Consider the following 27,382-nt stretch of genomic DNA (forward strand, 5'->3'; position numbering starts at 1 on the left):
CGGCCCCCTGGCTACATGTACTGAGGGGGCTACATACTTCTGGGGTTCCTCTGCCTACCTACACTGCCGGCCCTCTGGCTACATATACTGAGATAGCTACATACTGCTGGGGTTTCTCTGCCTACCTACACTGCCGGCCCTCTGGCTACATATACTGAGGGGGCTACATACTGCTGGGGTTCCTCTGCCTACCTACACTTATGGCCCTCAAGCTACCTATATTGAGTAGGCAACCTATACTGCAGAAATCTCTCTACCTACCCACACTGGCTACCTGTACTGCAGAGGTCCCTTTACCTACACTGGTGGGACCTCTGGCTACTTATACTGAGGGGCCTGCCTATACTATAGGATCCCTTTGCCTATCTACACTGGAGGCCTTCTGGCTACCTATACTGAGGGGGCTGCCTATACTGCAGGTGTCCCTCTGCTTATCTACACAGGGGGCCCTCTGGCTAACTATACTGAGGGGGCTGCCTATACTGTAAGATCCCTCTGCCTACTTATACTTGAGGCCCTCTGGCTACCTATTCTGAGGGGGCTGCCTATACTGTAGGATCCCTCTGCCGACCTACACTGGAGGCCTCTGGCTACCTATACTGAGGGGGCTTCCTATACTGCAGGGGTCCTTCTGTCTATCTACACTGGGGGGATACAGTCATCATGGATTTTATTGCCTTCCCTCTCCCCTGTGACCAGTATGTGCTTTTAAATATTTATGCATCAAATACTGTGAAACCTCTGCAACTGTACAGTGAGTTACTGAGTGCCACATTGTTTCTACTCTGTGTTGTGGCCGTTCTTATCCAGGGAGGGGGATTCCATTAACTGTTTTTTTTTTCTGTTCACATAAGGGTATTTTGTACAACAGATGAGATGGGGAGAGGCAAGAAATACACATACAAATCATGAAGATGGTAGAAAGCAATACAATTATAAAATGAATAATCTCAATAAAGTGCGGATTCCAAATATTTATTGTAAATGCAAAAAAATGAGTTCAACATTTACCGTTAATAACGCAAGTGTCATTTTTGCACCCATTCACTTCATGAAAACCCTGGAAAAAAAGCCTTTATGATTAGTAAAGCAAATAGCTGAAAGCTATTGATAATGTAACTTCCAGGGGCTGGTAACTTTACATATTACATTATCATGTATATGTATTAGATGGATTGCAATACGTAAACATAAGCATTTTATATTCTGGTTATCTGAGCGCTCCTGTGGTTTCTGCTTTGCCATTACTGCTGCCTTCTTCCATACAGGGACTGGATTCCATTGACGTCATCTTGCGGCAGACGGAAGTTATTGGTGTTGACAAATTGGTAGGTTGGGAACATCAGAGCACTGCGATCGGTGGAGTGACCCAGACCCAAGGAATGGCCAAACTCATGTGCAGCCACCAGAAACAGGTTGAAGCCTATGAAGAAATAATCACTGTGAATTGTTGTGTTTACACACCAGAATGGGGGTGTGGTCATGGGTGGAGCCAAATTTACATGAACTTAACAGAGGTCTAAGTAGGCCTGCCCAGCAAAATGTTAGATGAAGACCCCTCTACAGTAATAGAAAAAAAACACCCTAAAATACAGCATATCACATAAATAGGCAGTGTCTTTTAAGCTTTGAGGACCGCGGTGTTAAACCCACCTAGTGACCAAGCCATTTTCTCTTAATTGGACCACTGCAGCTTTAAGGCCTCACTGCAGGGCCATACAACTCAGCACACAAGTGATTCCCCCTCTTTTTTTAAGAAAAATATTTGTAAATAAAAAGAAAGTGATCCGTCCCCACCAACAGAAAGCTCCGTTGGTGGGGACTGATCGCTTTTTTTTTTTTTTTTTTTTACAAATATTTATCTTATTTTTTTTTAAATAAAAAAAGCTTATTTTTTATTATTTTTCCCATTAGCAAGAGCTTTTAACATCACATGCGATTAGAAAAGTTCTTGTAGTGCGAACAAGCCCTTAGGCCAGAAACCCACTAGGAGCGATTTCTAAGCGCTAGTGATTTGAAAAGCTCTTGCTAATGCCATGCTATGGGGGATTTTTATAAAATCACATCGCTCAAGTGGGATCACACCCATATCAATACATTAGCTGGAGTTTTCAAATCGCAAAACGCTCAGAAAATTGCTCCTGGCGGGTTTCTGGCCTTAGGCTGGTTTCTCACCTTAATCTTTGCGGTACAGCTGAATCAACCATAAAAGCAGTGGTCAGTTCTTTGTCTAATCGTTGGACTGCAACTCATGAGTGCTCACCATTGTGGAGCAAACTGAAGCACCATCTTCCTGCTAGTGAGTTTAGTGCCAACCTCGTATCTTCCCTTTCAAAAAGTCAAGAGAGTATATAAACAAAAAGGAATATACCTGATCTGTTGTTGGACCATCTTTCATCTTCATCAAAGTGGGCATCACCGCCTATTCCTCCGCCGGGAGCATAGGCATGAGCCAACACCCCACTGGGACCATCAAAAGCGGACTGATCTCCATGTACTGCAACAGAGATAATATATATTGCACTATTAATGTGAATAGATTAACTTTGAGTTTGAATGTTAATAAGCAGCACTCTATCCATTGTTCTTTTAAGTAAAATGGCTCACAAAGGGCTGATCATAAAAACAAAATCAGGTTAGTAAAATACCGCATTTAGTATTTTAGACTTTTTTTTCCCAAGTTCACAATGATTATTTATCACTCATGCAGTAGAAGTTCGGTAATTTACCAAAAAATGCTGCATCAATTCACCAAGCCCTGTTTTGTATGTAGAAGTCTCGCTAGCTATGAAGCAGGTCTCTGCAGCAAACTGGTGATAGTGGTCTGCACCAGCTGTTCCTGGCTTCCTGCATCACCTTAGATGTGCTTACATGCCACTAGAGGCCACTCTTCTGTTAATCACTATACACAGAGGGATGCGAAAGTTTTGGCAACCTTGTTAATCGTTACGATTTTCCTGTATATATCGTTGGTTGTTACTATAAAAAAAATGTCAGTTAAATATATCATATAGGACACACACAGTGATATTTGAGAAGTGAAATGAAATGTATTGGATTTACAGAAAGTGCGCAATAATTCTTTAAATAAAATTATGCATGTGCATAATTTTGGGCACTGTAGTCATTTTATTGATTCCAAAACCATTAGAACTAATTATTGGAACTCAAATTGGCTTGGTAAGCTCAGTGACTCCTGACATACATACACAGGTGAATCCAATTATGAGATAGAGTATTTAAGGGGGTCAATCGTAAGTTTCCCTCCACTTTTAATTTTCTCTGAAGAGTAGCAACATGGGGGTCTCAAAACAACTCAAATGACCTGAAGACAAAGATTGTTCACAATCATGGTTTAGGGGAAGGATACAGAAAGCTGTCTCAGAGATTTCAGCTGTCTGTTTCCACAGTTAGGAATATATTGAGGAAATGGAAGACCACGGGCTCAGTTCAAGTTAAGGCTTGAAGTGGCAGACCATCAAAAATCTAGGAAAAACAGAAGTGACGAATGGTGAGAACAGTCGGAGTCAACCCACAGACCAGCACTAAAGACCTACAACATCATCTTGCTGCAGATGGAGTCGCTGTGCATCGTTCAACCATTCAGCGCACTTTACACAAGGAGATGCTGTATGTGAGAGTGATGCAGAGGAAGGCTTTTCTCTGCCAACAGCACAAACAGAGCCACTTGAGGTATGTTAAAGCATATTCGGACAAGCCAGCTTCATTTTGGAATAAGGTGCTGTGGACTGATGAAACTAAAATTGAGTTATTTGGGCATAACAAGGGGAGTTATGCATGAAGGAAAAACAACACAGAATTCCAAGAAAAACACCTGCTACCTACAGTAAATTATGGTGGTGGTTCCATCATGTTGTGGGGCTGTGTGGGCAGTGCAGGAATTAAGAATCTTGTCAAAGTTGAGGGATTCCACTCAGTATCAGCAGATTCTGGAGACCAATGTCCAGGAATCGGTGACAAAGCTGAAGCTGTGCCGGGGCTGGATCTTTCAACAAGACAACGACCCAAAACACTGCTCAAACTAAGGCATTCATGCAGAGGAACAAGTAACGTTCTGGAATGGCCATCTCAGTCCACAGACCTGAATATATTTGAAAATTTGTGGTGCGAGTTAAAGAGAACTGCCCATGCTCGGAAGCCATCAAACCTGAATGAACTAGAGATGCTTTGTAAAGAGGAATAGAAAATACCTTCAACCAGAATCCAGACTTTAATTGGAACCTACAGGAAGCGTTTAGAGGCTGTAATTTGTGCAAAAGGAGGATCTACTAAATATTGATTTCATTTATTTTTTGTGGTTCGCAAATGTATGCACCTCCCTAATTTTGTTTAAACAATTAGTGCACACTTTCTGTAAATCCAATACATTTAATTTCACTTCTCAAATCTCTTTTTGTTCTCTGCTGTCTGCCAATGCTATCACATGCTATTTGCTAGTTTCGGGCAGATCAGAGCTGGAGAGAAATACTGAATATCTCTCTTGGTTTTACTGCATGCTCTAATCTTTGTGCATTGACATTTACTGATATGTGTTGAGGTATTTACTGCATAAATCAGTAATTTACCCCACTAGTCAGCAATTTCAGGTTGCCATGCAGTAATAACCTTAGTGAATTGACACTTCACTAAATGTTCGGTAAAGTCAGCTGTTTTCTGCATTACTGCATGTGGTAATTTTTTGTGAATTGTAGCCTATGAGGAGTTGTTTCCGATACAGCATGGCTGCCATTCAAGTCATGATTGGCAGACATGTGCACTGTCCAGGGCAATATGTGCAGCAATGCTTTGACTGCAGGAGAGAGCTCCTCCTCTTCCTTCCCAGTTTTCAGAGGAAGTGCAGGGGGCGCTGTAATATTTACCTGTAAACATTGTGTCGGGTCTCATGTTCCTCTGGAGCGGGAAAGGGCAGCATAAAGCGAATGGCTGACGCAAGAAAGAGGATCTCTGATGCAGCCTGGTCAGGTAACTATGTCTACACAGCTGCAATGCGCTTACTCTGCCGGGGGGAGGAAGGACACGAAGGACAGTTTGAGGACAAAAATCTGCAGGGGCCTCCATGATCACTTTGCAGGGAGGTTCAGGGGGGCCATTGCTATGCCCCTGACCCCAGCAAGCATGAAAGGACCCATTTAAAGGGGAACTGTAGTGAAAATAACATAATGAATAAAATTGCTTATTGTTTACAATATTAATTTAGAGATGACTAGCTGATGACCCGGTATTTCCCGGGTATGTATTTGGCTGGTGTCGGCTCTGCCCACTTTTTCTAACCCTAACACACAATTACTCAATTACTTAATGACCTAGTTTGTGAGCTTTGCAGTCTTTGGCATCAGTCATCCAATGACCAACTACCAGGTTTGAGGCTTGTGCCATTGTGCAAGAATGGCAGCAATTAAATATTCCCCTTGGAAATTAATAGGTGAATTTTGATTGGCTTTTGTAGGCTCACACCCACTTTTCTGAATATTAACCTCCCTGGCGGTAAGCCCGAGCTGAGCTCGGGCTATGCCGCGCAGGGGGAGATCTCAGCCCCTGGTGGGGCGATTTTTATACTGTAAATTGCTGTGCGCGCAGCCAGCACTTTGCTAGCCGCGCGCACAGCTTGATCGCCGCCGCTCTGCGGCGATCGGCCGCACGCAGCGGCTGAAGAGGCCCCCCCGCCAGAGCCCTGCGCTGCCCGGATCAATGAGTTCCGGGCAGCGCTATGGGCTGGATCGGGTGTGCCTGACGTCAGGACGTCGGCTGACGTCCATGACGTCATCCCGATCGTCGCCATGGCGACAGGAGAAGCCAAACAGAGGAACGCGTTATATACGCGTTCCCCTGTTTGCTATAGATGCCGGCGACGATCGGACTAGAGGGCCACATGCGCCCTCTAGTGGTGTTTCATGTAGCTACCACTCTGGTAGCTTTACATGAAACAAAAATTTTTTTTTTAAAAAAAAGGATTTTTTTAATTAGGAAAAAAAAAATTAACTGCCAAGGAGGTTAATCCCAGTCACCCAGTTACCAACTGTGCACAGTTTGAGAACCCTGCCATTAACAGTGTAAGAATGGTTGCAGTTCACATTTTCCCAGTGAAATATGTATTTGTCTCTGCCCACTGATGACCCCCCGGCGTTGTCCGTGTATGTATTTGGCTGGTGTTGGCTGCGGCCACTTTTTCTAACCCTAACACACAATTTCTCGATGACCAAGTTTGTGAGCTTTGCAGTCTTTGGCATCAATAATTTGCATTGAAATGAAACAAATCTGATTGGCTGTTACATTTTCTCAGTGAAATTTGTATTTGTCTCGGCTCACTTTTTGGTTATGGGGATAAAAAGTATCCTATATGTTATTCCAGGTAATGTACTATGTGTTTGTCAAATATCATTCAAATCTGTTTAGCCATTGTTGCGTGACTGAGTAACAAATATCCAAACATCCAAACTTTCGCATTTATAATATTAGTGAGAATTAGTCAGCGATAATGACGTAGCGTGACCGCGATACTTCACTAGCGCGGACCCTACTACAGTGAAGTTGCGCATTCCACCTATGTCTCTATCGCGCGACATTTACAAGCATCGGGTGTAACTAAAGTTTGCATGCTACGCAGCCAGGACCACACGTTGCGTGCGCTTGTTAACAAGTCCCAATCATTAAAAATAACACGAGCTGATGGGCACCTTACTTTTTCAGAATCAAGGCCTAAAGGCCCGTACACACGCCGTACTAAAGGCAACAACGGATCGTTCAGAAACAGCCTTATCAGTCCGCCGACAGACTGTACACACGCCGGACTGTCTGCTGAAAACCCGCCCAGCGATAGGTGATGATGGATTCGTCGTTGCCTTTAGTACGGCGTGTGTACAGGCCTTAAAGCTGGCCATACACTGGCCCGATTTGCGCCCGTTTCGACAGCAGATTCGATCACTGGGATCGAATCTGCTGCCAATCGTTCACGCTACACGCCGAATTTCGATCCATTTCGTCCGATCCCGTCGATCGCGCCGTGCGGAAAATAACCGTCGATCGACCGCGGGTAAAGAGCGCATCGCTAGCGGCGTTCGAGTGCCTGATGACCGACGCAATAGAGCCCGCATACATTACCTGCTCCGCTGGCGCGACTCCAGTCTCCCGGTCACTGCTGCTCTGTCTGCGCTCTGGTCTCCAGGTCCGGCATGCCTCACTTCTTCTAGCCCGGCAGGAAGTTTAAACAGTAGAGCGCCCTCTACTGTTTAAACTTCCTGCCGGGCTAGAAGAAGTGAGGCATGCCGGACCTGGAGACCAGAGCGCAGACAGAGCAGCGGTGACCGGGGGACTGGAGTCGCGCCGGCGGAGCAGGTAATGTATGCGGGCGGGCGGGGGCAGCAGCACCACCACAACAGATTGTGAACGGTTTCAGGCTGAAATCGGTTCACAATCTGTTTGCTGTAAAGGTAGCCATACGATCCCTCTCTGATCAGATTCGATCAGATAGGGATCTGTCTGTTGGTCGAATCTGATGGCAAATCGACCAGTGTATGGCCACCTTTAGGCTCTATCTGGTGGATTTGTATTTTTTACACCTCAAAGAGAACGTGAAGGAAGAGATAGTAGCTGCCATATGTATTTCATTTAAAACAATGCCAGTTGCCTGGCAGTCCAGCTGATCTCTTTGTCTGCTATAGTGTCTGAGTCACACACCTGAAACAAGCCTACAGGCCCATACACACGTCGGATTTTTTTAAACGACGGGTCGTTTGGACGTCCCGTCGTTCAGTCGTCCGGACGTCAAATCGGGCGTGTGTAGAGTCCGTCGTTCAGGTTATAAGACTGGTCTTGAGCGATCCACCTGGGTCTTGAGCGATCCACTAGGCGGATCGCTCAAGACCAGTCTTATCACCTGAACGACGGACTGTACACACGCCTGATTTGACGTCTGGACGACTGAACGACGGGACGTCCAAACGACCCGTCGTTTAAAAAAAATCCGACGTGCGTATGGGCCTTAAAGCTAATCCAGTCAGACTTCAATAAGAGCAGTATGCTTGTTCAGGGTCTATTGCTAAAAGGATTAGTAGCAGTGGATCAGCAGGACAGCCAGGAAATTTGCATTGTTCATTGTTCTGTTGTGCTTTAACATTTTCAGTATATAAAAAGACCAGCTTACATTGCCTGGAAAACTGAATAAGTATATCTGCGTTTCCTGCTTGGACCTTGCTGAATCTGAGCGGAGTGACAGCGCTCCACACATTGAGCGCCTTCTGAATGGAGTCTTCAACCACGTTCCTTGGAAGGTCTGGAGTGAAATTCAGGATTCTGTTCAAGAAAGCCAGACAGGGATAAGCATTTATCAGTGGATCAACAAAAAATCCATAAAACTGAAGTGAGCGTCACACAGCGCCATAGCAACAAGCTGGAAGACCCCAGGGATGGTACCAGCCACTCCCCCAAGCTGATCTGACACCACTCCCCCAACATACCCATGCAGATACACCACCCAGTAAATGTGACATTTTTGTTTTTTACTTCTATAGCGCAAACATCTTCCGTAGCACTGTACTTAGTACAGGTGGCTGGTGTCCTTGGCTGGTGTGGGTGACACGCTCATGTGCCCCAACACTCATCTACCTTGTCAGTGTTCTGTATTATCATTAAGAATGGCAGTCCATGTAATTGAGACAGTTGTCTTCAAAGCTAGGTTTTCACCCTTAAAGGATACCCAAACTGAAATGTGACATAATGAGATAGACATGTGTATGTACAGTGCCTAGCACACAAATAACTATGCTGTGTTCCTTTTTTTCTTTCTCTGCCTGAAAGAGTTAAATATAAGGTATGCAAGTGGCTGACTCAGTCCTGACTCAGACAGGAAGTGACTACAGTGTGACCCTCACTGATAAGAAATTCCAACTATAAAACACTTTCATAGCAGGAAATGGCTTCTGAGAGCAAGAAAGAGGTAAAAAAGGGGAATTTCTTATCAGTGAGGGTCACACTGTAGTCACTTCCTGTCTGAGTCAGGACTGAGTCAGCCACTTACATACCTGATATTTAACTCTTTCAGGCAGAGAAAGAAAGGAACACAGCATAGTTATTTGTGTGTTAGGCACTGTACATACCCATGTCTATCTCATTATGTCACATTTCAGTTCGGGTATCCTTTAAAGTGGACCTGAACTCTTGCGCAGAATACAAGGAAAACATAACAGAAATGCACCCTGTATGTATTGAAAGAGTTTAGCCTGTCTAATTCCCCCTCACTTGTGTCTAATCACTAGTGGTAATTTGATCGACCCCTCCCCCCATGTCACATGACTGCCTATGGCAGATAATCAGATAAGCCCATTTGAAAGCAGAGGCAGTAAACAATATGTCTGCTTCCATGAATCAGGAAGTAGAAACTGTGCATATGTATTTTAGGATTTGTATCAGCTGTAACAAAGAATTTTTTTTTGTTGGAAGGTTATTATGCTGTTGTGTATCTTTTAGAGCAGAGAGGAGTTCTAAATTCAGGTCCACTTTAAAATGAATGTTGGACTTCAGTAAAGTTTTATTTAGGATTAAATCTGTGGAAGAAATGACCTCTCTCACTCTAAAACCCACCTGTAGGTCAGAGAATTACTTGGCCATCTTGGTCTTCCTGGGAAGGCGGTGAACGCTCCCACATCAGGCATGCCACATCTAGGGGTCTTCATGATATCCATTGTGCTGTGGTCCAGAGTCCCAGTAACCTTCATTCCAAAGAATTTTTGCATTTCTCTTATCTTGTCCGCCATGGTGTTTCCAGATTTGTTGGTCATTATGTAGTACTTATTCAAATATTCCTGGTCAAAGATGAAAAAATTAAAATTGTTGAAAAGCACAGTCAAGCGATCACATGTATGCTGTACAGAACAGGAGAAGTGACACTAAGGCCAGTGGCGTAACTATGGGTAACTGACCCCTGCAATGGAGGGGGCAAAACTTCTTCCTTACCTCTTCCACTAGGGACCCCATCCAGGGCACACCTGGTTGCTTACACTCATCCTGTCTAAATCATACCCACAGATCAGCGTGACTTACCTCCAGAGCCGGGACAAGGTCCTCCAGCACCCAAGGCTGAGACATTAAAGTGCGCCCCTCCAACCCACCCACCCCAGCCGTCACACACTGATTGCTATTAGACTAGTAGGCGCCCCAGGGCTCCCAAACCCCCCCCCCCCCAACACCTTAACCACGTGAGGACCGCGGTGTTAAACCCTCCTAAAGACCAGGTGTTTTTTTCACTAAATAGGCCACTGCAGCTTTAAAGTGAACCAGAGACGAAGCACCCTCATATATTTTACCATATATATCAATGGGAACATTAGAGAAAACACCTACCTTGCTCTCTGTTTCATCCTTCACTGCTCAGCCTGCTTCTAATCAGCCCTGATAAAATCCCCGACTGAGCATTCAGTCTGGCTTTGCTCTGGAATCATAGCTGAGTCTGTGTTCTCTGATGTCTTTTCAAGCCCAAGCCTGCCTCCTTCTGGCTCTGCTCAGGAATCATTATAGCTGAGTCATTATAGCAAAGCCAGACTGGATGCTTAGCCTCAGATTTTATCAGGGCTGATACAGGGCCGCACATCTCAGCACACAAGTGATTCACCCCCCCCCCCCCCCCCTTTTCTCCCCACCAACAGAGCTCTTTGTTGGTGGGGTCTGATGTTATTATTTTATTAATAAATTTGACTATTTTTTTAAAATAATTTATTCCCGTCCCTCTCTCCCCCGCCAGTCAATCATAGCTGTCATAGGCTTCAGCCTATGATAGCGGATCGCTCCTCTCTTCCCACAGAGGGACAACACGTGTGACATCCATTGCGGTGGGAAACGATGCCACATCCTACCACAGCACAAAAAATTACAAATATATGACCCTGTGGCAGAGTGCACTGACAAGGTCATATGCATAGCACCGCCCCCTGCTCAGTGATATACTACCAGCTGGACAGTAAGTACATCACTGAGATTCCCGTTTGGCCCCGCATGCGCACTGCGCTCTGTCGTTTACACAATGTGCATCGCCCATAGACCATTACCCCAAGCTTCGTGCGTTAAGCGTGGTGCTTGCGTTGACGCGCTGTTGCCCTTGCATCTAATTGGATACTTCCGGCGCACCACAACGGACTGCAATAATTGTAAAAGTCTCTACAGACTTTCATTGCTTTTGCGGCCCCGTGCTGCAAAATAGGATAACGCAACACAGGCTAACCCTGCTAGTGTAAAAGGTGGCTCAAACAAACTCTCGCTGTGAAGGCTGCAATCATTCAAACACTAATTTGCAAGTCTCTTAGTAATTACAAGTCGGCATATAAAATATACATATTTCTATCATTGAGATTATACTTTAACATCAATGTGTGGCAGCACTGCTAATACAGTCACTGAGAATTATTGATGAGCACAAATTTCACATCATCGTAATTCACAATTTCCGATGTGAAAACATAATACAAAATTTCGGGTAAAATCGTAATTCATTTTGCTTGTCAATGTAATCAGGAACCGTAATTCTGCGATTTCGCATAATTTTAACACCATTTCCTGCCAACTTCCTGTCACCAAAATCGCTATGTATGTTAAGGAGAAGAGTGGGAACAAGTCAAAAAAGAGCTTGTAGTTTTTGAGAAAATCAATTTTAAAAATTGCAAAGGAAAATGGTATTTAAACTTACAAAAATAACAATTTAAAAATGATTTTCCCTTGGCATTGTCAAAATCAATTTTCACAAAAACTACAAGGTCTTTTTAAAAAACAATGTTTTGACTTCTTCCCACTCTTCTCCTTCACATAATTTCAGTAACAATAGCATGTATGGGGGGGCTTTGCTCTTTGCTACTAACCGCTAAAATTGGTACTATATTATGCAAAAATTACTCAAAATTACAAATGGATTACACAAATTTAATTGAATGTCCAAATCGTAATTATGTATGGCTGTAATTGCGAAAATGTATGCGAAACTTTGAATAATCGTAATTAGCAGATTGAGATCACTACTGACAATCCATAGAAACATGAAATATGGGATGTGGTCAGCCCCGGATTTACCTCACAAGAGCCTATAAGCACAGATGTCCTGGCACCTTAGATTTCGCCCTCCAAGAACCTACAAACCCTCTCCGAACCGCACCGCAAGTGTGCTGACTGGCCCATCTGTCACTCCTCCCTTACTTCCCTTGCTCAGCATAGGTCATACAGGTGCCCATTAGTATTAGACAGCCAGACGTATCCTCAATACTGAGGTTCCTCTAGCTACCTAATACTTTGGGGCACCTCTAGCTACTTTATATTAAGTAGCTAGAGGTGCCCTCAAGTATTAGGTAGCCAGATATAACCTCAATATTAAGTAGCTAGAAGTGCCCCCAAGTATTAGGGAGCTAGAGGAACCTCAGTATTAAGTGGTTAGAGGTGCCCCCGACTGGAGGGAGATCTTGTCAGTGGAATGCAGAGAGCTGGGTGAGTAACCTCTCATTTACACTCTCATCAGAACTCTGCATAGGGAAGGAGGGCGGGTGGCGCTTTGGGAGGCGAGTGAGACGACTTTCCATCATTTGGCACCTGTAGGCACGTACAGTGCCTTATGGTAAATCCGGCCCAGGATGTGGTGTACATAGGAATACTCAAAATTTCTTAAACTGGTGTCCTGGTCAATGACGCAATATATCTGTACTGTTTTATCACCAATTTAATATACTGCATGTCCCCACCAGTGAGCACTGTAGAAGATATTACACTGACAGTAAACTAATTGCATAGTGTGCTGATCCTTTCTTGAAAGGTTTGCTTTGAAAGATCACCCATAGCTTCTACAGTTATAAACTGACCCCCTGCACTGATCCGTCTACTGAAGTACCAGCACTCATAACATCTATAAATATTGAGAATAGGGATTAAGGTGGCTGATGATAACAATGACAAGCTAGTATTTTGAAACAGCTAAAGTCAGTAATGCAAGAATATTGGTTTATTTGTAAAAAAAAAAAAATCAATTAGACACAATTAAATATAAATACTTTCACACAGGGGCATAACTACAGGGGAGCAGTCACTGCAACAGCAGGGGGCCCAGAGCAGTAAGGTGGCCCCCCACTACTACATCACTCCCTCCGATACTGGGGTCTATCCTTCAGATCAGATAGCTACACTTGTTATGGGTGTGACGACTATGATGCCCGCGCGTGTATCAAAAAAGGGCGCCTGTAAAAAAAAAGGGCGCGGGGTATAGCCGAAATTGTAAGTTTTAATGCAAAACCGTATTTTTCATTTAAGAGGTTGTAAACGAAAATGTAGTGCTAAATAGGTTAAATAAACGGAAATGAAATGGCAAAATACCGTCTATAACAACAAACGAATTCTGAAAAGAAACGTCAAATAGCGTCTTTAACAAAAACGATATTTACACTTGTATTAACCCCCTTGGCGGTATGAAAAATACCGCCAGGGGGCAGCGCAGCAGTTTTTTTTAAATTTTTTTTTTTTTAAATCATGTAGCGAGCCCAGGGCTCGCTACATGATAGCCGCTGCTCAGCGGCATCCCCCCAGCCCCGCCGATTGCCTCCGGCGATAGGCGATCAGGAAATCCTGTTCAAAGAACGGGATTTCCTGGAGGGCTTCCCCCGTCGCCATGGCGACTGGGCGGGATGACGTCGGGACGTCATTGGGAGACCCGATCCACCCCTTGGCGCTGCCTGGCACTGATTGGCCAGGCAGCGCAGGGGTCTGGGGGGGGGGGGCGCACGCCGCACCGGATAGCGGCGTTCGGGCGCGCGGCAGCGGCGATTGGGGTGCTGGCGCAGCTAGCAAAGTGCTAGCTGCGTCCAGCAAAAAAAAATTATTTAAATCGGCCCAGCAGGGCCTGAGCGGCACCCTCCGGCGGCTTACCCCGTGTCACACACGGGGTTACCGCTAAGGAGGTTAAGCATAGCAATGCAATGGTAGGTTTTACAGATATTTTACTGTAATTATACCTAAGGCTGCGTCCACACTAGGTCCGGAAACGTATCTGTGGCTGCGTTTTTCAAACCTGATGAAAAACGGAGTCCCGGATACTAATGTTTAAAATAGCAGCCAGCCTCACCCAAGTAAAAAACGGATCCGTCTGCGTTTGCGGGGATCCGTTTTCAAAACCTGAACGGAAGGTCCGGACCTGCTGCATTTTCATGCAACGGATCAGGACCACGGATACACGCAGGGGTAGTGAAAGCAATGAGAAAACGCATCTCCAGCTCCACAGGCAAAAAACGGATGTGAAAACAAATAGCCTGAGCTTTATGATTGGCCCAAAAAATCCTCCCACTCCTTCCTAATGATAGAGACGTTTTCTGTCAGGGAAAAACCTGAACGGAAACTGATGCAAAACTGATGCACTTTCATCAGTTTGCAGTACGGTGGGTACTTCCCCTGATCCGGACTGCAGTGTCCGTCCTGCAACCGGGTCTAGTGTGGACCCAGCCTAACTGTAGGCTCACACAGATCTCTCCCTATCCCTAACCCCTAGACCCCCTTTTTGTTTAAATATACATAATTTAATAAATTGTATATTTTACATATATTGTGCTGTAACTATACCTAACCTTACTCTCACACAGAGCCCTCCCTGTACCTATCCCTAACCCCTAGACCCCCCTGGTGGTGCCTAACCCTAAGACCCCCCTGGTAGTGCCTAACCCTAAGACCCCCCCTGGTGGTGCCTAACCCTAAGACCCCCTGGTGGTTCCTAGCCCTAAGACCCCCCTGGTGGTGCCTAACCCTAAGACACCCCTGGTGGTGCCTAACCCTAAGACCCCCCCGGTGGTGCTTAACCCTAAGACCCCCTGGTGGTGCCTAGCCCTAAGACCCCCCTGGTGGTGCCTAACCCTAAGACCCCCCTGGTGGTGCCTAACCCTAAATCTCCCCTGGTGGTGCCTAACCCTAACCATCCCCCTGGTGGTCTATATTGCACTGTAACTATACCTAACCCTCCCTGTACCTAACCCTAACCCCTAGACCCCCTGGTGGTGCCTAACCCTAACCAACCCCTGGTTGCATATATTATACTGTAACTATACCTTACCCTCCCTGTACCTATCCCTAACCCCTAGACCCCCCTGGTAATGCCTGAACCTAACCATCCCCACCGCACAAACACCCTAAACACATATAAACAATAATATATTTAATCCTTAAAATACTTCTCTACAAATAACATGAATAAAATAATTTATATATTTGTAATAGAATAAATAGCCTTAAAATAGCCTTAAAATCACGTATACATTAATATTATAAATAGAGAAAAGTATATATAAATATGTACAATACAATAGATAGCCTTACAATCACGTACGCATTAGAAATCTTAAAATAACAGTAATATTAAAAGCGATATTTTAGTAACTATAATCAACACATTATAAGTGTAAAAACAAAGTTAATACCAAAAGCGATGTATTTCTAATACAATAAGGTTGAAAACGGTATTTAAGCATTATACATATGAAAACAAATTTTTAAATGATCAAAGAAGTGTAAACGAAAATTTAGTTGTTATACTTTTGTAAGCGAATTTTTAAAACTAAAAAATAAGTAAAAACTGATATAAGCGAAATTTAAAAACGGAAAAATAAGTATAACACAAACTCAAAACAAACTTGTAAACGATATTTGTTATAAACCTTATTCTGTAAACGAAAACTTTTGTTAACACGATCCCTGTAACCGCTATTTCTCGGGCGCCCTTTTTTCCAGTCGAGCGCCGAATAGCCGATATTTTGCATTGCAGTCTATGGCGGCGCCTTTTTTGTACACTATCCCTGTGAGCCCTTTTTTACTAACTCCGATGCCCACACTTGTTTTAAAACTGTGAGGGCCACCAGGGCTTGGCAAGGGAAATGGTGTGAAAATTTGGGGGCCCCATTAAAGGTTTTCTGGGGGGCCACATGATTTGTTGTTATGCCCCTGCTTTCACATAAGAATAGTAGTGATGAGCACAAATTACGCCAAGGCGTAATTACACATTGTAATTCGCAATTATGCATCGTAATCGTGATGCGAGATTTCAGGGAAAATTTAACAACCATTTTTCTTTGCATTTTTACAATCAATTTTCTCAAAAACTTCAAGGTCTTTTTGAAAAAAAAAAATGTGACCCACAATTCCCTTTAACCTATGTAGCAATTTTGGTGACAATAGCATGTTTGTGGGCTTTGCCATTTACCGTCAAAGTCGGCATGAAATGACGTGAAAAATTACGCAAAAATTCATGCGAAGTTACGAGTGATTATACAAAATCAATTGATTTAATCAATTGTAATTAAGTATAGACGTAATTGTGAAAATGTATGCAAATTTTTACGTAAACGTAATTAGCTCATCTTTAAAGAATAGTTAGTAAAAAAACAAAAAACCCTACTTCATCCCACTAGCGTAGTAAAAGTTCATTGTACCTCTGCAGTCTTCCGTTCCTCCGGGGTGATGGGGTCCACTCTTGGAGGTGCAGGCATGGCAAGCGTGCCATAGAACAGTGAAATGAAGATAAAGGTAAGAATTTGGGCCATTGTGACTGCTCTAGTGCACAGCCTGCAGTGGTGTCGTCCCATCAGGGCAGCTTCTTTTATTATGGCGGCCAGGTGTTGCAATCTAATGACTCACTTCACAGCAGTCTGCTCACCCTCCTGGTAAGACATATTGACCCATACACTTCATTTGTTGTAATCACCAGGTCTGCTGGCAAACCACAGCCTCAGAATAGATCATGAAACTTCCTTAATTTTTTTGTTGCTAAATCCTGTTGCTCAGAGGCTCGTTTTGAAAATGTAATTTATGGTAAGTAAAATAAATATCTCTGCAGGGATTTTAGTCTTGGATGTATTCTCAAAATTTATAGGAAATAGGACAAAACAGAGGCGCCAGGAAGAATAAAATACACTAAAAACAGTTTAAAAATGGGAGGTGGTGGTGGACTTATCTCCCTATTGAAGACTTGAATTGTCTAATTCAGGCAAATTTTATTGTATATAGCAAGGAAATGAGCAGCGCTACTTAAAAACAGACTAGTGCCTACCTGCAAAAGAGTGCAAGCCCCACTTGTGGGATATAATACACAACGAGCATACACATGACCTGTCTACCACTAGAGGAGGATGTTGGTTTCCATTAACAGCTTGCATGCAACCTATTAAGTACTCGTCCCTCCCACTGCGAAGAAGTCGATCCTCCATGGGAGGGGCATGACACTAACTAAATCCTAACCTATGTATATGCATAGCCTGGGTGTGCTACCAAGTAAAATTGAAAAATCGAAAATTGCGCAAAAGGTGGATCAGCGCAACACCAGGCCGCCTCCGAATGGCCTCCAATCAGAGATGCGCTGAGCCCCCCCAGGAACTACAAACGCACCATGGAGGATTGACTTCTTCGCAGTGGGAGGGACGAGTACTTAATAGGTTGCATGCAAGCTGTTACAGGAAACCAACATCCTCCAGTGGTAGACAGGTCATGTGTATGCTCGGTGTGTATTTGACCCCACAAGTGGGGCTTGCACTCTTTTGCAGGTAGGCACTAGTCTGTTTTTAAGTAGCGCTGCTCATTTGCTTGCTATGTACTAATTTAATTCGTTTTTTGTCAGCTGCTCCCACTTAACAGCCATGCTTTTGGTGTATGTGCAGAGCTTCTGTTTGGGTTCAAGGTGCGTTTGTAGTTCCTGGGGGGGCTCAGCGCATCTCTGATTGGAGGCCATTCGGAGGCGGCCTGGTGTTGCGCTGATCCACCTTTTGCGCAATTTTAAATTTTATTGTATGTATCCACAAAATAGTGCAACACGTTTCGCAGGTATTTCACCTGCTTCTTCAGGAAATTAAGAGGAGTAACTGATTACAAGCTCTTAGCAGGCACGGAAGCCTCTGTCGGTTTCCCTTTTATTCTCAAGATTTGGGCTTTTACATCTGAGTAAGGACATCCCATTGCAAAGTAAAAACAGAACTGTACCAGTGGATGATGACAAAGATTCCAAAGTGTACCCCCCCCCCCCCCCCCCAAATCGTGGCCACCCTAGTATAGGTAGCAGATGTGCCCCCAGTATTAAGTAGGTACCCTCCCAGTATAGGTAGGCAGATGTGGCCACAACACTAGGTAGGTCCTCCCCAGTATAGGTAGCCAGCCAGATGTGCTCCCAGTTTTAGGTATGTCCTCCACCCCTCTAGTATAGGTAGCCAGATGTGTCCCCAGTATTAGGTAGCCTCCATCTCCAGTATAGATAGCAATACAGGCCTCCAGTATTAGGTGCCCCCAAGCTTCCCTGTATAGATAGCCGAAGTGCCCCCAATATAAGGTAGCACCCCCACATGCAGATTCGCGAGCGAGGTGTGCTGGAGAAATTACTTACCTTTCAGTGCTGGAATCTTTTTTCAGCTGCATCGCAGCGTTCTCTCTCTGTAGCCCTTATTCTATTCACTTTTTCTCATAAGTTTTCTCCTAGGAGATAATTTTTCATCTTTCAGTGCTCTGTAGTGGAAAAAGTACCAAAAAGTAGGTGAATAAGTATTTTCTTGCTTGCTGGTGGTTTAAAAAGCATTTATTAAAAAGATGTAAAAATATCACCTAGGACAGTGGTTCCCAACCCATGTGCCGCGACACATACATGTGTCGCGGCAGCTTCAGTTATGTGTCGCGGCTCTCTCGGAGGGGAGCAGCGCAGTGGAGGGAGAGCTGTGGGCAGCGGCGGAGAAGGGGGCCATCTCTTCCCCTTCTCTCACCATAGGGTGCTCTGCCTCCCTCGCTCTCCCCTCCGATACTGTGTGTGTGGCGGCGCTTGGCAGCGGGCGGGACTTACCTTCCGTGTCGCTCCAAGCGCCGGCGGGAAGTTCTGGTTCTGCAGCCGCTGCTCTGGTCTGGATCAGGTCAGAGTAGTGGCAAATCATCCCGCGCCGGCGACGAGACCAGACGGAGACACGGATGGTAAGTTCCGCCCCTCTGCCAGCCACCGCACTTCGTTCCGGAGGAGAGAGCGAGGGAGGGAGAGCACCCTGAGGTGCCGCTCTCCTTCCCTCGCTTTCTCCTCCTGGGGGGGCACCTGGCTACATATACTGGGCACATATATCCCTGGCTACATATACTGGGGACATATACCGGGGACATATACACCTGCCTACATATACTGGGGACATATACCCCTGGCTACATATACCGGGCACATATATCCCTGGCTACATATACTGGGCACATATATCCCTGGCTACATATACCGGGTACATATACCCCTGCCTACATATACTGGGCACATATACCCCTGGCTACATATACTGGGGACATATACCGGGGACATATACACCTGCCTACATATACTGGGCACATATACCCCTGGCTACATATACCGGGCACATATATCCCTGGCTACATATACCGGGCACATATATCCCTGGCTACATATACCGGGCACATATACCCCTGGCTACATATACTGGGGACATATACCGGGGACATATACACCTGCCTACATATACTGGGGACATATACCCCTGGCTACATATACTGGGCACATATATCCCTGGCTAGATATACTGGGGACATATACCCCTGGCTACATATACTGGGCACATATACCCCTGCCTACATATACTGGGCACATATACCCCTGCCTACATATACTGGGCACATATACCCCTGCCTACATATACTGGGCACATATACCCCTGCCTACATATACTGGGCACATATACCCCTGCCTACATATACTGGGCACATATACCCCTGCCTACATATACTGGGCACATATACCCCTGCCTACATATACTGGGCACACATACCCCTGCCTACATATACTGGGCACACATACCCCTGCCTACATATACTGGGCACACATACCCCTGCCTACATATACTGGGCACACATACCCCTGCCTACATATACTGGGCACACATACCCCTGCCTACATATATTGGGCACACATACCCCTGCCTACATATACTGGGCACACATACCCCTGCCTACATATACTGGGCACACATACCCCTGCCTACATATACTGGGCACACATACCCCTGCCTACATATACTGGGCACACATACCCCTGTCTACATATACCGGGCACACATACCCCTGCCTACATATACCGGACACATATACCCCTGCCTACATATACCGGGGACATATACCCCTGGCTACATATACCGGGCACATATACCCCTGGCTACATATACTGGGCACATATATCCCTGGCTACATATACTGGGGACAACTGGCTGTTTGTCATTATGTGCATTTACTGGTGAAAAGAGGTCTCTTATTATGTGCATTTACTGGTGAAAAGAGGTCTCTTATTATGTGCATTTACTGGGGAAACGCTGTCTGTCATTACCTGCATTTACTGGTGAAACGCTGTCTCTTATGTGCATTTAGTGGGGAAACGCTGTCTCTTATGTGCATTTAGTGGGGAAACGCTGTCATTCATTACATGCATTTAGTCTACGTGTCACGGAGATCTGAACGTTTGGTTTGATGTGTCATGACTCCAAAAAGGTTGGGAACCACTGACCTAGGAGAACATTTTTGAGAAAAAGTGAATTAAATAAGAGCCTATGACTCCTCCAGTGGTGTCACGTAATGAGGGATACAGCTGTAGTAGGAGTCATGGAGAGGGGATGCTGTGAGATCCCGACACCGAGAGGTGAGTAACTTCTACAGCATACTCTTCTCACAATTCTACTATGCCACCCTCACTGCTCTGCGCCCAGACGCTGGTGCCTCTCTAGCCTCTGCCTCGGTCCAGCACTGAAGGGAATTTTCCAATAATCCTAACCTGGACGTCTGCACTGCAGATTGGTGGTATGGATGGTGCATATTGTGAAGCCTAACCACCATGCTTGCCAATACAGGGCTCAAATTGAGAAGATCCAAAAGTTTGCCTTAAAGTAGGTCCCCAGGGTGGTCTTGAAGTTTTGTATGGATTCTGATGGTGGTCCTGTTTCAATGACCTTGTAATTGTTCAGATGGAAATGCCACAGTAGTGTACACCAAACAAGGGTCCTTCTTCAATCCAATTTTTTTCTCCTACGTTTTCTCCTAAGACAGTGATATGCAAACTTGGCTCTCCAGCTGTTAGGAACTACAAGTCCCACAATGCATTTGCCTTTATGAAATATGACTGTGACTCCTGCAATGCATTGTGGGGCTTGTAGTTCATTAACAGCTGGAGAGCCAAGTTTGCCTATCACTGTCCTAGGAGATAGTTTCACCTTATTAATTAAATTACCCATATGCAATTCACTTTTTCTGCTGAGTTTTCTCCAAGGTGATATTTTTACAACTTGTCATAAAATGTATTTTAAGCTGGCAGCAAGCAAGATAATACTCAAAATAAATTTGATAGTACTTTTTCGACAACTTTGGGGTACGTTTTCAATTTTGAAATGATGACAAGTTAGTTTAAAGACAATATTCCTAGGAGATAACTCGGGTGAAAAAGTCAATTGAATATGGGCCAATGCCTTTTAAACCACCAGCAAGCCAGAAAATGCCCAGTATAATTTTGACAGTACTTGTTTGACCTGCTTTTTGGTACTTTTTCAATGGCAGAGTGCTGAAAAATTATTTTAAATAGAAGATTAAACATGATCTCCTAGGAGAAAACTGAAATTGAATAAGGACCATGGGCAAAATTCAGGAAAATATGGTAAAGTTTCCACGCACAGGGCGCACATGGCAATTTTACACTGACAAGGTAGTGCAGGGTGCGCAGTTAGCATACCCTTCATTACCTAGGTAATATGTGTGTGGCCACCGCGTATAGCACTGGCGCATCACAAGGCCAATTCCCAAGAGATTCTATGCTGAAATTGATCGGGAATTGGCCTGCGGTGTATGGTAAGCCAACAGATCTTTCTCTGATCATGTAACGATCGGTGTCAGCACACAGAGAGAATCTGATTATTGGTGATCTGCAGTATCACCAAGAATACAGATATATACCTGATTATTGATGATCTGCAGAATCACCAATAATACAAGTATAACTACCCTCTGGACACCTATGTAGTGTGAGTGTTTGGTGCAACAGTAATGACTTTGAGTGGGACCATTCGAGGAGCAGGTGGTCCTTGGCAGTATGAGAATTACCTCCCTCAGGGAAGTGTGAAGACCTTCCAGCAGCCTGAGACTTCCAAAGGGGTGGAGCCACAGGCTGAATAGCAGGAAGGCCCTGTGGCTAAGTGACACCTAGAAGGTGGGTGTCACAAGCAGGACTGGAGACTAATCTCTCTATGGAGAGGGATAGCTCGCAAGGTCGGGTAGGCTAGGTCGGCAACACACGGGCAGATAAAGTACAGAGACTGAAGGCTGATTCGGTAACCAGGAGCAGGCAGGGTTGGCAACAGGTAATCAGATATGCGTAGGTACCGAATCAAAAAGCAGCAGCATAGTCAGGAAAGCAATAGGTCATAACAGATATCTAACAATGCCTAGTCTTGGGTGTGAGATCCGTGGTCTCAACACCCTGGAAATAGTCTGAGGTATAACACAATGGTAACACAGTGTCCCTAGTCTTAGGTGTGAGGTCTGTGGTCTCAACACCCTGGAACTAGTCTGAAGTATAACACAATAGTAACACAGTAGTCATCTGGCTCAGTGTGAATTCCCAGGTCCTCCTGGTTCTCACACACTGTGGGATCTGACTATGGTCTGAGTGCTTTCACGTAAGTGTTCGCAACGGCAGACAACTTGAGACTGACCAGCAATAACTATATATAGAGCGGCGCTCCCCGCCGCCACCCATCTCTGATCAACCAATAACCACTCGCTCTGAGATCAGCTGACCATCCTGGTCAGCTGATCCCTTCTCGTTTGTCATAAAGGTTCTGCCTCTCAGCGCGCACTAACAGACCAGCCACATCAGACGCACGCTGCCGTGTGCAAACCGCCGAGCCGGACTCGGAACCAGCCGCCTTGCTGCCAGTCTGCGCGGCGGCTTTTCCGCAATCTATTACAGATCAGCTTTGATCAGAGATCTGTCTCCGGTTGATCTGCACCTTAACATTGATAGAGTACCTAAATAATGCCATAATTAGCCAGTCACGCTAACTGTGCAACGCAATCTACGTTGTCACTGTGTATAATGGAAAAATTGCTGAGTGCTCTTTGCCATGCTTTTGTGAATATAGGCCCTTGTATGATGCTTTTTTTGCTATTTTTTTTGTTTTGTCCTAACACTTTGTTTTTGTCGCAATGTATCAACTAATCATTCTCAGATATACCCAGTGTGATATACTGTATGCACAACTGATTGATATCTACCAGCATGCCCGAATGAAAACCTGGAATGAAGATCTTAAAGTGAACCAAGGAGAAAATAAACTGATCAGGTAGACAATTGTATCTATCCACCTACTCCTAAAAATGACCTTTTTTAGATATCCCACAGTTTTATATCAATGTAGATATGTAGATTTAAAAAGGATCTGCAATGGAAAAATAACCCTCTGGGGGATACTTACCTGGGGAAGGGGAAGTCTCTGGATCTAATGAGGCTTCCCCGGGGGAGCCAGCACTGGATTCCTTCTGTCTTTAGAGGTCAGGGAAGCCTCATAGGAAACCTGAGGCTTCCCCCTCCTGAGGTGTAAGTATCTCCCAGGGTTTTTTTTTTAAGTTACAGTTTCTTTAATGTTTTGTTGTCTCTGCTCAATGACACAGTTTTTCTGTGTGCCAGAGATAAATTACGCTACTGACGCTATTGCGCTATTGACCTTTTAATTATCTATACCCTGCATTCAGAAACAGTTTTGTACCAGTGAGGATTACATAGTCGATTGGGCCCTGAGAGGATATGGAGAGCCTGAATGTTAACTCTTTCAGGCAGAAAAGGAAAAAAGGAACACTGCCTAGTTATTTGTATGCTTGGGACTGTACATACATATCTCATCATGTGACATGTCTCCTTAGGTACACTTTAAAGCACCCTGAAGCAGGGAAAAATCATGGTGGGCTAGATTACAAAATCCTTAGCGCCCTGACACATCTTGTTGTCTTTTGGGTCCCTCCTCTTCCCTATTCCCAGTCCTCTTCTTTCACCATCCTCCCAGAAGTTCCACCAAGTGGCACTGAGCGATTCTGAACTCGGCATGTGCAAGTTCCAAACCACCCTTGTGCAGTGAAAGAAAGTGTTGTGGACTGTGGCTTTCTTCTGCTGTGCACGCATGGTTGGGAACAGTTCTGAATCGCTCATCACCACCGGAGGGGATTTCTGGGAGGCATGGGGGAGAAGAGGACTGGGAACGGGCAATGGGAGAGACCACAAAGACAACAAGCAGCATCAGGAGGCTAAAGATTAGGCATAGGCTTAATTCAATTTTGTACCCCAATTCAGGGGTACATTAACCACTTGACGACCGCAGTGGTAACCCCCCTAAAGACCAGGCTCATTTTTGCAGTGCTGGGCTGTGCAGGCTTTTCAGCCTCCTGCACAGCCCAGCTTAGGTGCCCAGCGATTGGACTCACCTCCTTTTTTTGTCCCTAAGGGGACATGCCGCCAAAGGGGTCCAATCGCTGCAGGCTTTATTTTTTTTTTCAGATACCTCAGCGAGGCTCTCTCTCTCCCCGTCCTTCTCCCTCTCCTTCCTCCCTCCCCTCCGTTCACTCCATTTGAACAGGACGGTGATCCGTCCTGTTCCGCTTCTCATAGGCATCAGCCTATGAGAGGAGGGCGCTCCCCGGCCAATCAGAGGCCGGGGATCGCCGATCTCGTACAGCGCTGCGGCCCTAGGCAGTGCTCTATGCTTGTAAACAAAGGGGATTTCTTTCCCCTTACGTTTACAAGCAGCCTGCTAGCCAGGATCGGCGGCCAGCAGGCTATTCACGGAACTCCATTCCGCGAAGCGTCAGGGAACGATCGCGCATGCGCGTGGCCGTTCCCTGGGAAACTGCAGCCCCAGGACTTGATGCCAATTGGCGTTAGGCGGTCCTGGGGTTGCCGCCGCGGTCACGCCCATTGGCGTGAGGCGGTCCTTAACTAGTTAAAGAGGAACAAAGCTTAGAGACGGAAGGGTTGAATAAATTAACACATTGCTAAGTGAGACGCTAGAAATTAGAAGGGAGATCAAGAAATGATTGGTATTTGCAAGTAATTTTTTCATATCGTTTGAGCCACAATCAGCCTGTACATAATCATCTTTACTATTTGCAGACATGAAAAACAAACAAACAAACAGCACCAACTGCCTTTATGTATAACCACACCCCCTAAGAATGCAATAGACTAGGTTATTTTTTTGTATAGCTATGCAAATGCACAGAGGGAGAAACTGGTTGCTTGGCAGTTGGAAACAGCTGTTATTTCCAACAATGCAATGAGGCTTGCAGACAGCAAACTGTCAGGACCTAGGTCTTGACATCACACTGTGGGAAGGAGTTCCCCATAATATCAGCCACACAGACCTTCCTGATGATCGATTTTAAAAATGGTAAAGATTTCTCATGGCATGGGAAGAGGGGTATCAGCTACTGATTGGAATGATGTTTAATCCTTGGTTACAGTTCTTCTTTAACCTCCCTGGCGGTCTATTAAAACCGCCAGGGGGCAGCGCCATGGCGACGATCGGGATGACGTCATAGATGTCATCCACGTCATGGCGTCGGAGGGAGTCCCGATCCACCCTTTAGCGCTGCCTGGTGGTGATTGGCCAGGCTGCGCAAGGGGTCGGGGGGGGGGGGGGGGGGGTGGCATGGCAGGTAGTGGCGAATCGGCACGGAGCGGCGGCTATCGTGTAGTACACACAGCTAGCAAAGTGCTAGCTATGTATAACAAAAACAAAATTACAAATCGGCCCACCAGGGCCTGAGAAATCCTCCGCGGCGGCTTAGCCCGAGCTTAGCTGTCACGAAAATCTTACCATTTTAAATACATGTAAACATATACAAATAAGAACTATGTTTCTTCCAGAGTATAATAAGCCATAAATTACTTTTCTCCTATGTTGCTATCACTTACAGTAAGTAGTAGAAATCTGATATTACCGACAGATTTTGGACTAGCCCATCTTCTCATGGGGGGTTCTCAGAGTTTTCTTTATTTTTTAAAAAGACTTGAGATGGACTAGCCCAAAACCTGTCATTAATGTCAGATTTCTAATACTTACTGCAATGGCTCATTTTACTCTGGAAGAAATGAAATTTGTATGTGTTTTAAATGTTAAGGTTTTCGCGACAGTTCCTCTTTAAACACTTTTAAGATGATTAAAAACACTATACGGTCCACATAAACAGAACAGTACAGACAGAATGTGGATGCAACGCAGTAGTTTCCCAATCACTACAGCTCATGATTCGGTAACGCACCATAGCTGCCAAAGCACCTGAATATCTGGCCAAGAGCTCAGCTGTCTGTTGTTCTACTCTTGCAGTGCATTTCCCCACATATGCATGGTCAGCATAAATCACACAGATGAGTAGGAGATCTCAATAAACTGTGAAGTACGCTATGTTGATTCACAGTCTACAAATGTATAACCACCTAAGTTGTAAATGGAGCTAGCCGATCACAGCCCCTTGCTAAATTTTCATTTCAAGCCCACAGCAAAGCAGTACTTCAGGCAGAGTACGACGACAATTGCAGGAAATATTCAGCTCTGCCTGCAATGTGCATCCATGGCATACAATATTCCAGCTCACTCACAATGCTAAAATGCAGCCACTTTAAAATGTTCCTAATGCTAGGCACACACCATACAATTTTTTGTCGAATTTACCTGCCAGATCGATTACTTCCAACATGCCCGATCTAAATTTCGATTGATTTTTTGATTGTCTGATTTTTTTTTTTTTATTGTTTTTTCGATCTTTTTTTGATCAATTTTAATTCAGTTCTATGAAAATCAATCAAAAAAAGATTGAAAAAAAGATTTAAAAATATCGGAAAATCAAAACATTGATCGAAATTCAGATTGGACATGTTGGAAATAATCGATCAGACAAGTTTACCTGCCAGAAAATTGTATGGTGTGTACCGAGCATAAGGCTCGTCTCACAGTGGGAGGTTATGGTCACGTGTTATAAAGTTATAACGCTGTTTACCACACTGCAATGATAAGCCTGTGTGACATTCACAGTGCAGCATTATGGTGGCCACACACATTACAATTTTTTTCGGATTCAACAATTTCGATTGTGTTTTATTTCACTCTTGGAACCAATGTACCAACATATGTTCATTCACGACAAAAAACTATTGAATAAAAGATATAAATTAGATGTAATATATACAGTTTCCGACAGAGGCATAGCTAAGGAGCTCTGGGCCCCGGTGCAAGTTTTACTTAGGCCCCCCAGCACTCTACACATAACACTTGATACAGCGCACCAAAACCTGCCAAGGACAACCACGGTGTCAGGGTTGCAAGAA

General features: G+C 44.8%; 1 protein-coding gene across 1 annotated transcript; it reads right to left on the reverse strand.

Annotated features, from left to right (window-relative positions):
* Window positions 1-959: 959 nt before the first annotated feature.
* LOC137543871 (matrilysin-like) lies at window positions 960-16,603 on the reverse strand. The gene is made up of 5 exons (XM_068264943.1): window positions 16,446-16,603; window positions 9,598-9,818; window positions 8,162-8,310; window positions 2,372-2,497; window positions 960-1,423 (listed from the first exon to the last, which is right to left on the reverse strand). Exons 1-5 carry the CDS (start codon window positions 16,596-16,598, stop codon window positions 1,245-1,247), a joined length of 828 nt encoding a protein of 275 aa, XP_068121044.1. The 5' UTR covers window positions 16,599-16,603; the 3' UTR covers window positions 960-1,244.
* Window positions 16,604-27,382: the final 10,779 nt, after the last annotated feature.

Source organism: Hyperolius riggenbachi, chromosome 2, assembly GCF_040937935.1.
Source record: "Hyperolius riggenbachi isolate aHypRig1 chromosome 2, aHypRig1.pri, whole genome shotgun sequence".
NCBI classification, from domain to species: domain Eukaryota; kingdom Metazoa; phylum Chordata; class Amphibia; order Anura; family Hyperoliidae; genus Hyperolius; species Hyperolius riggenbachi.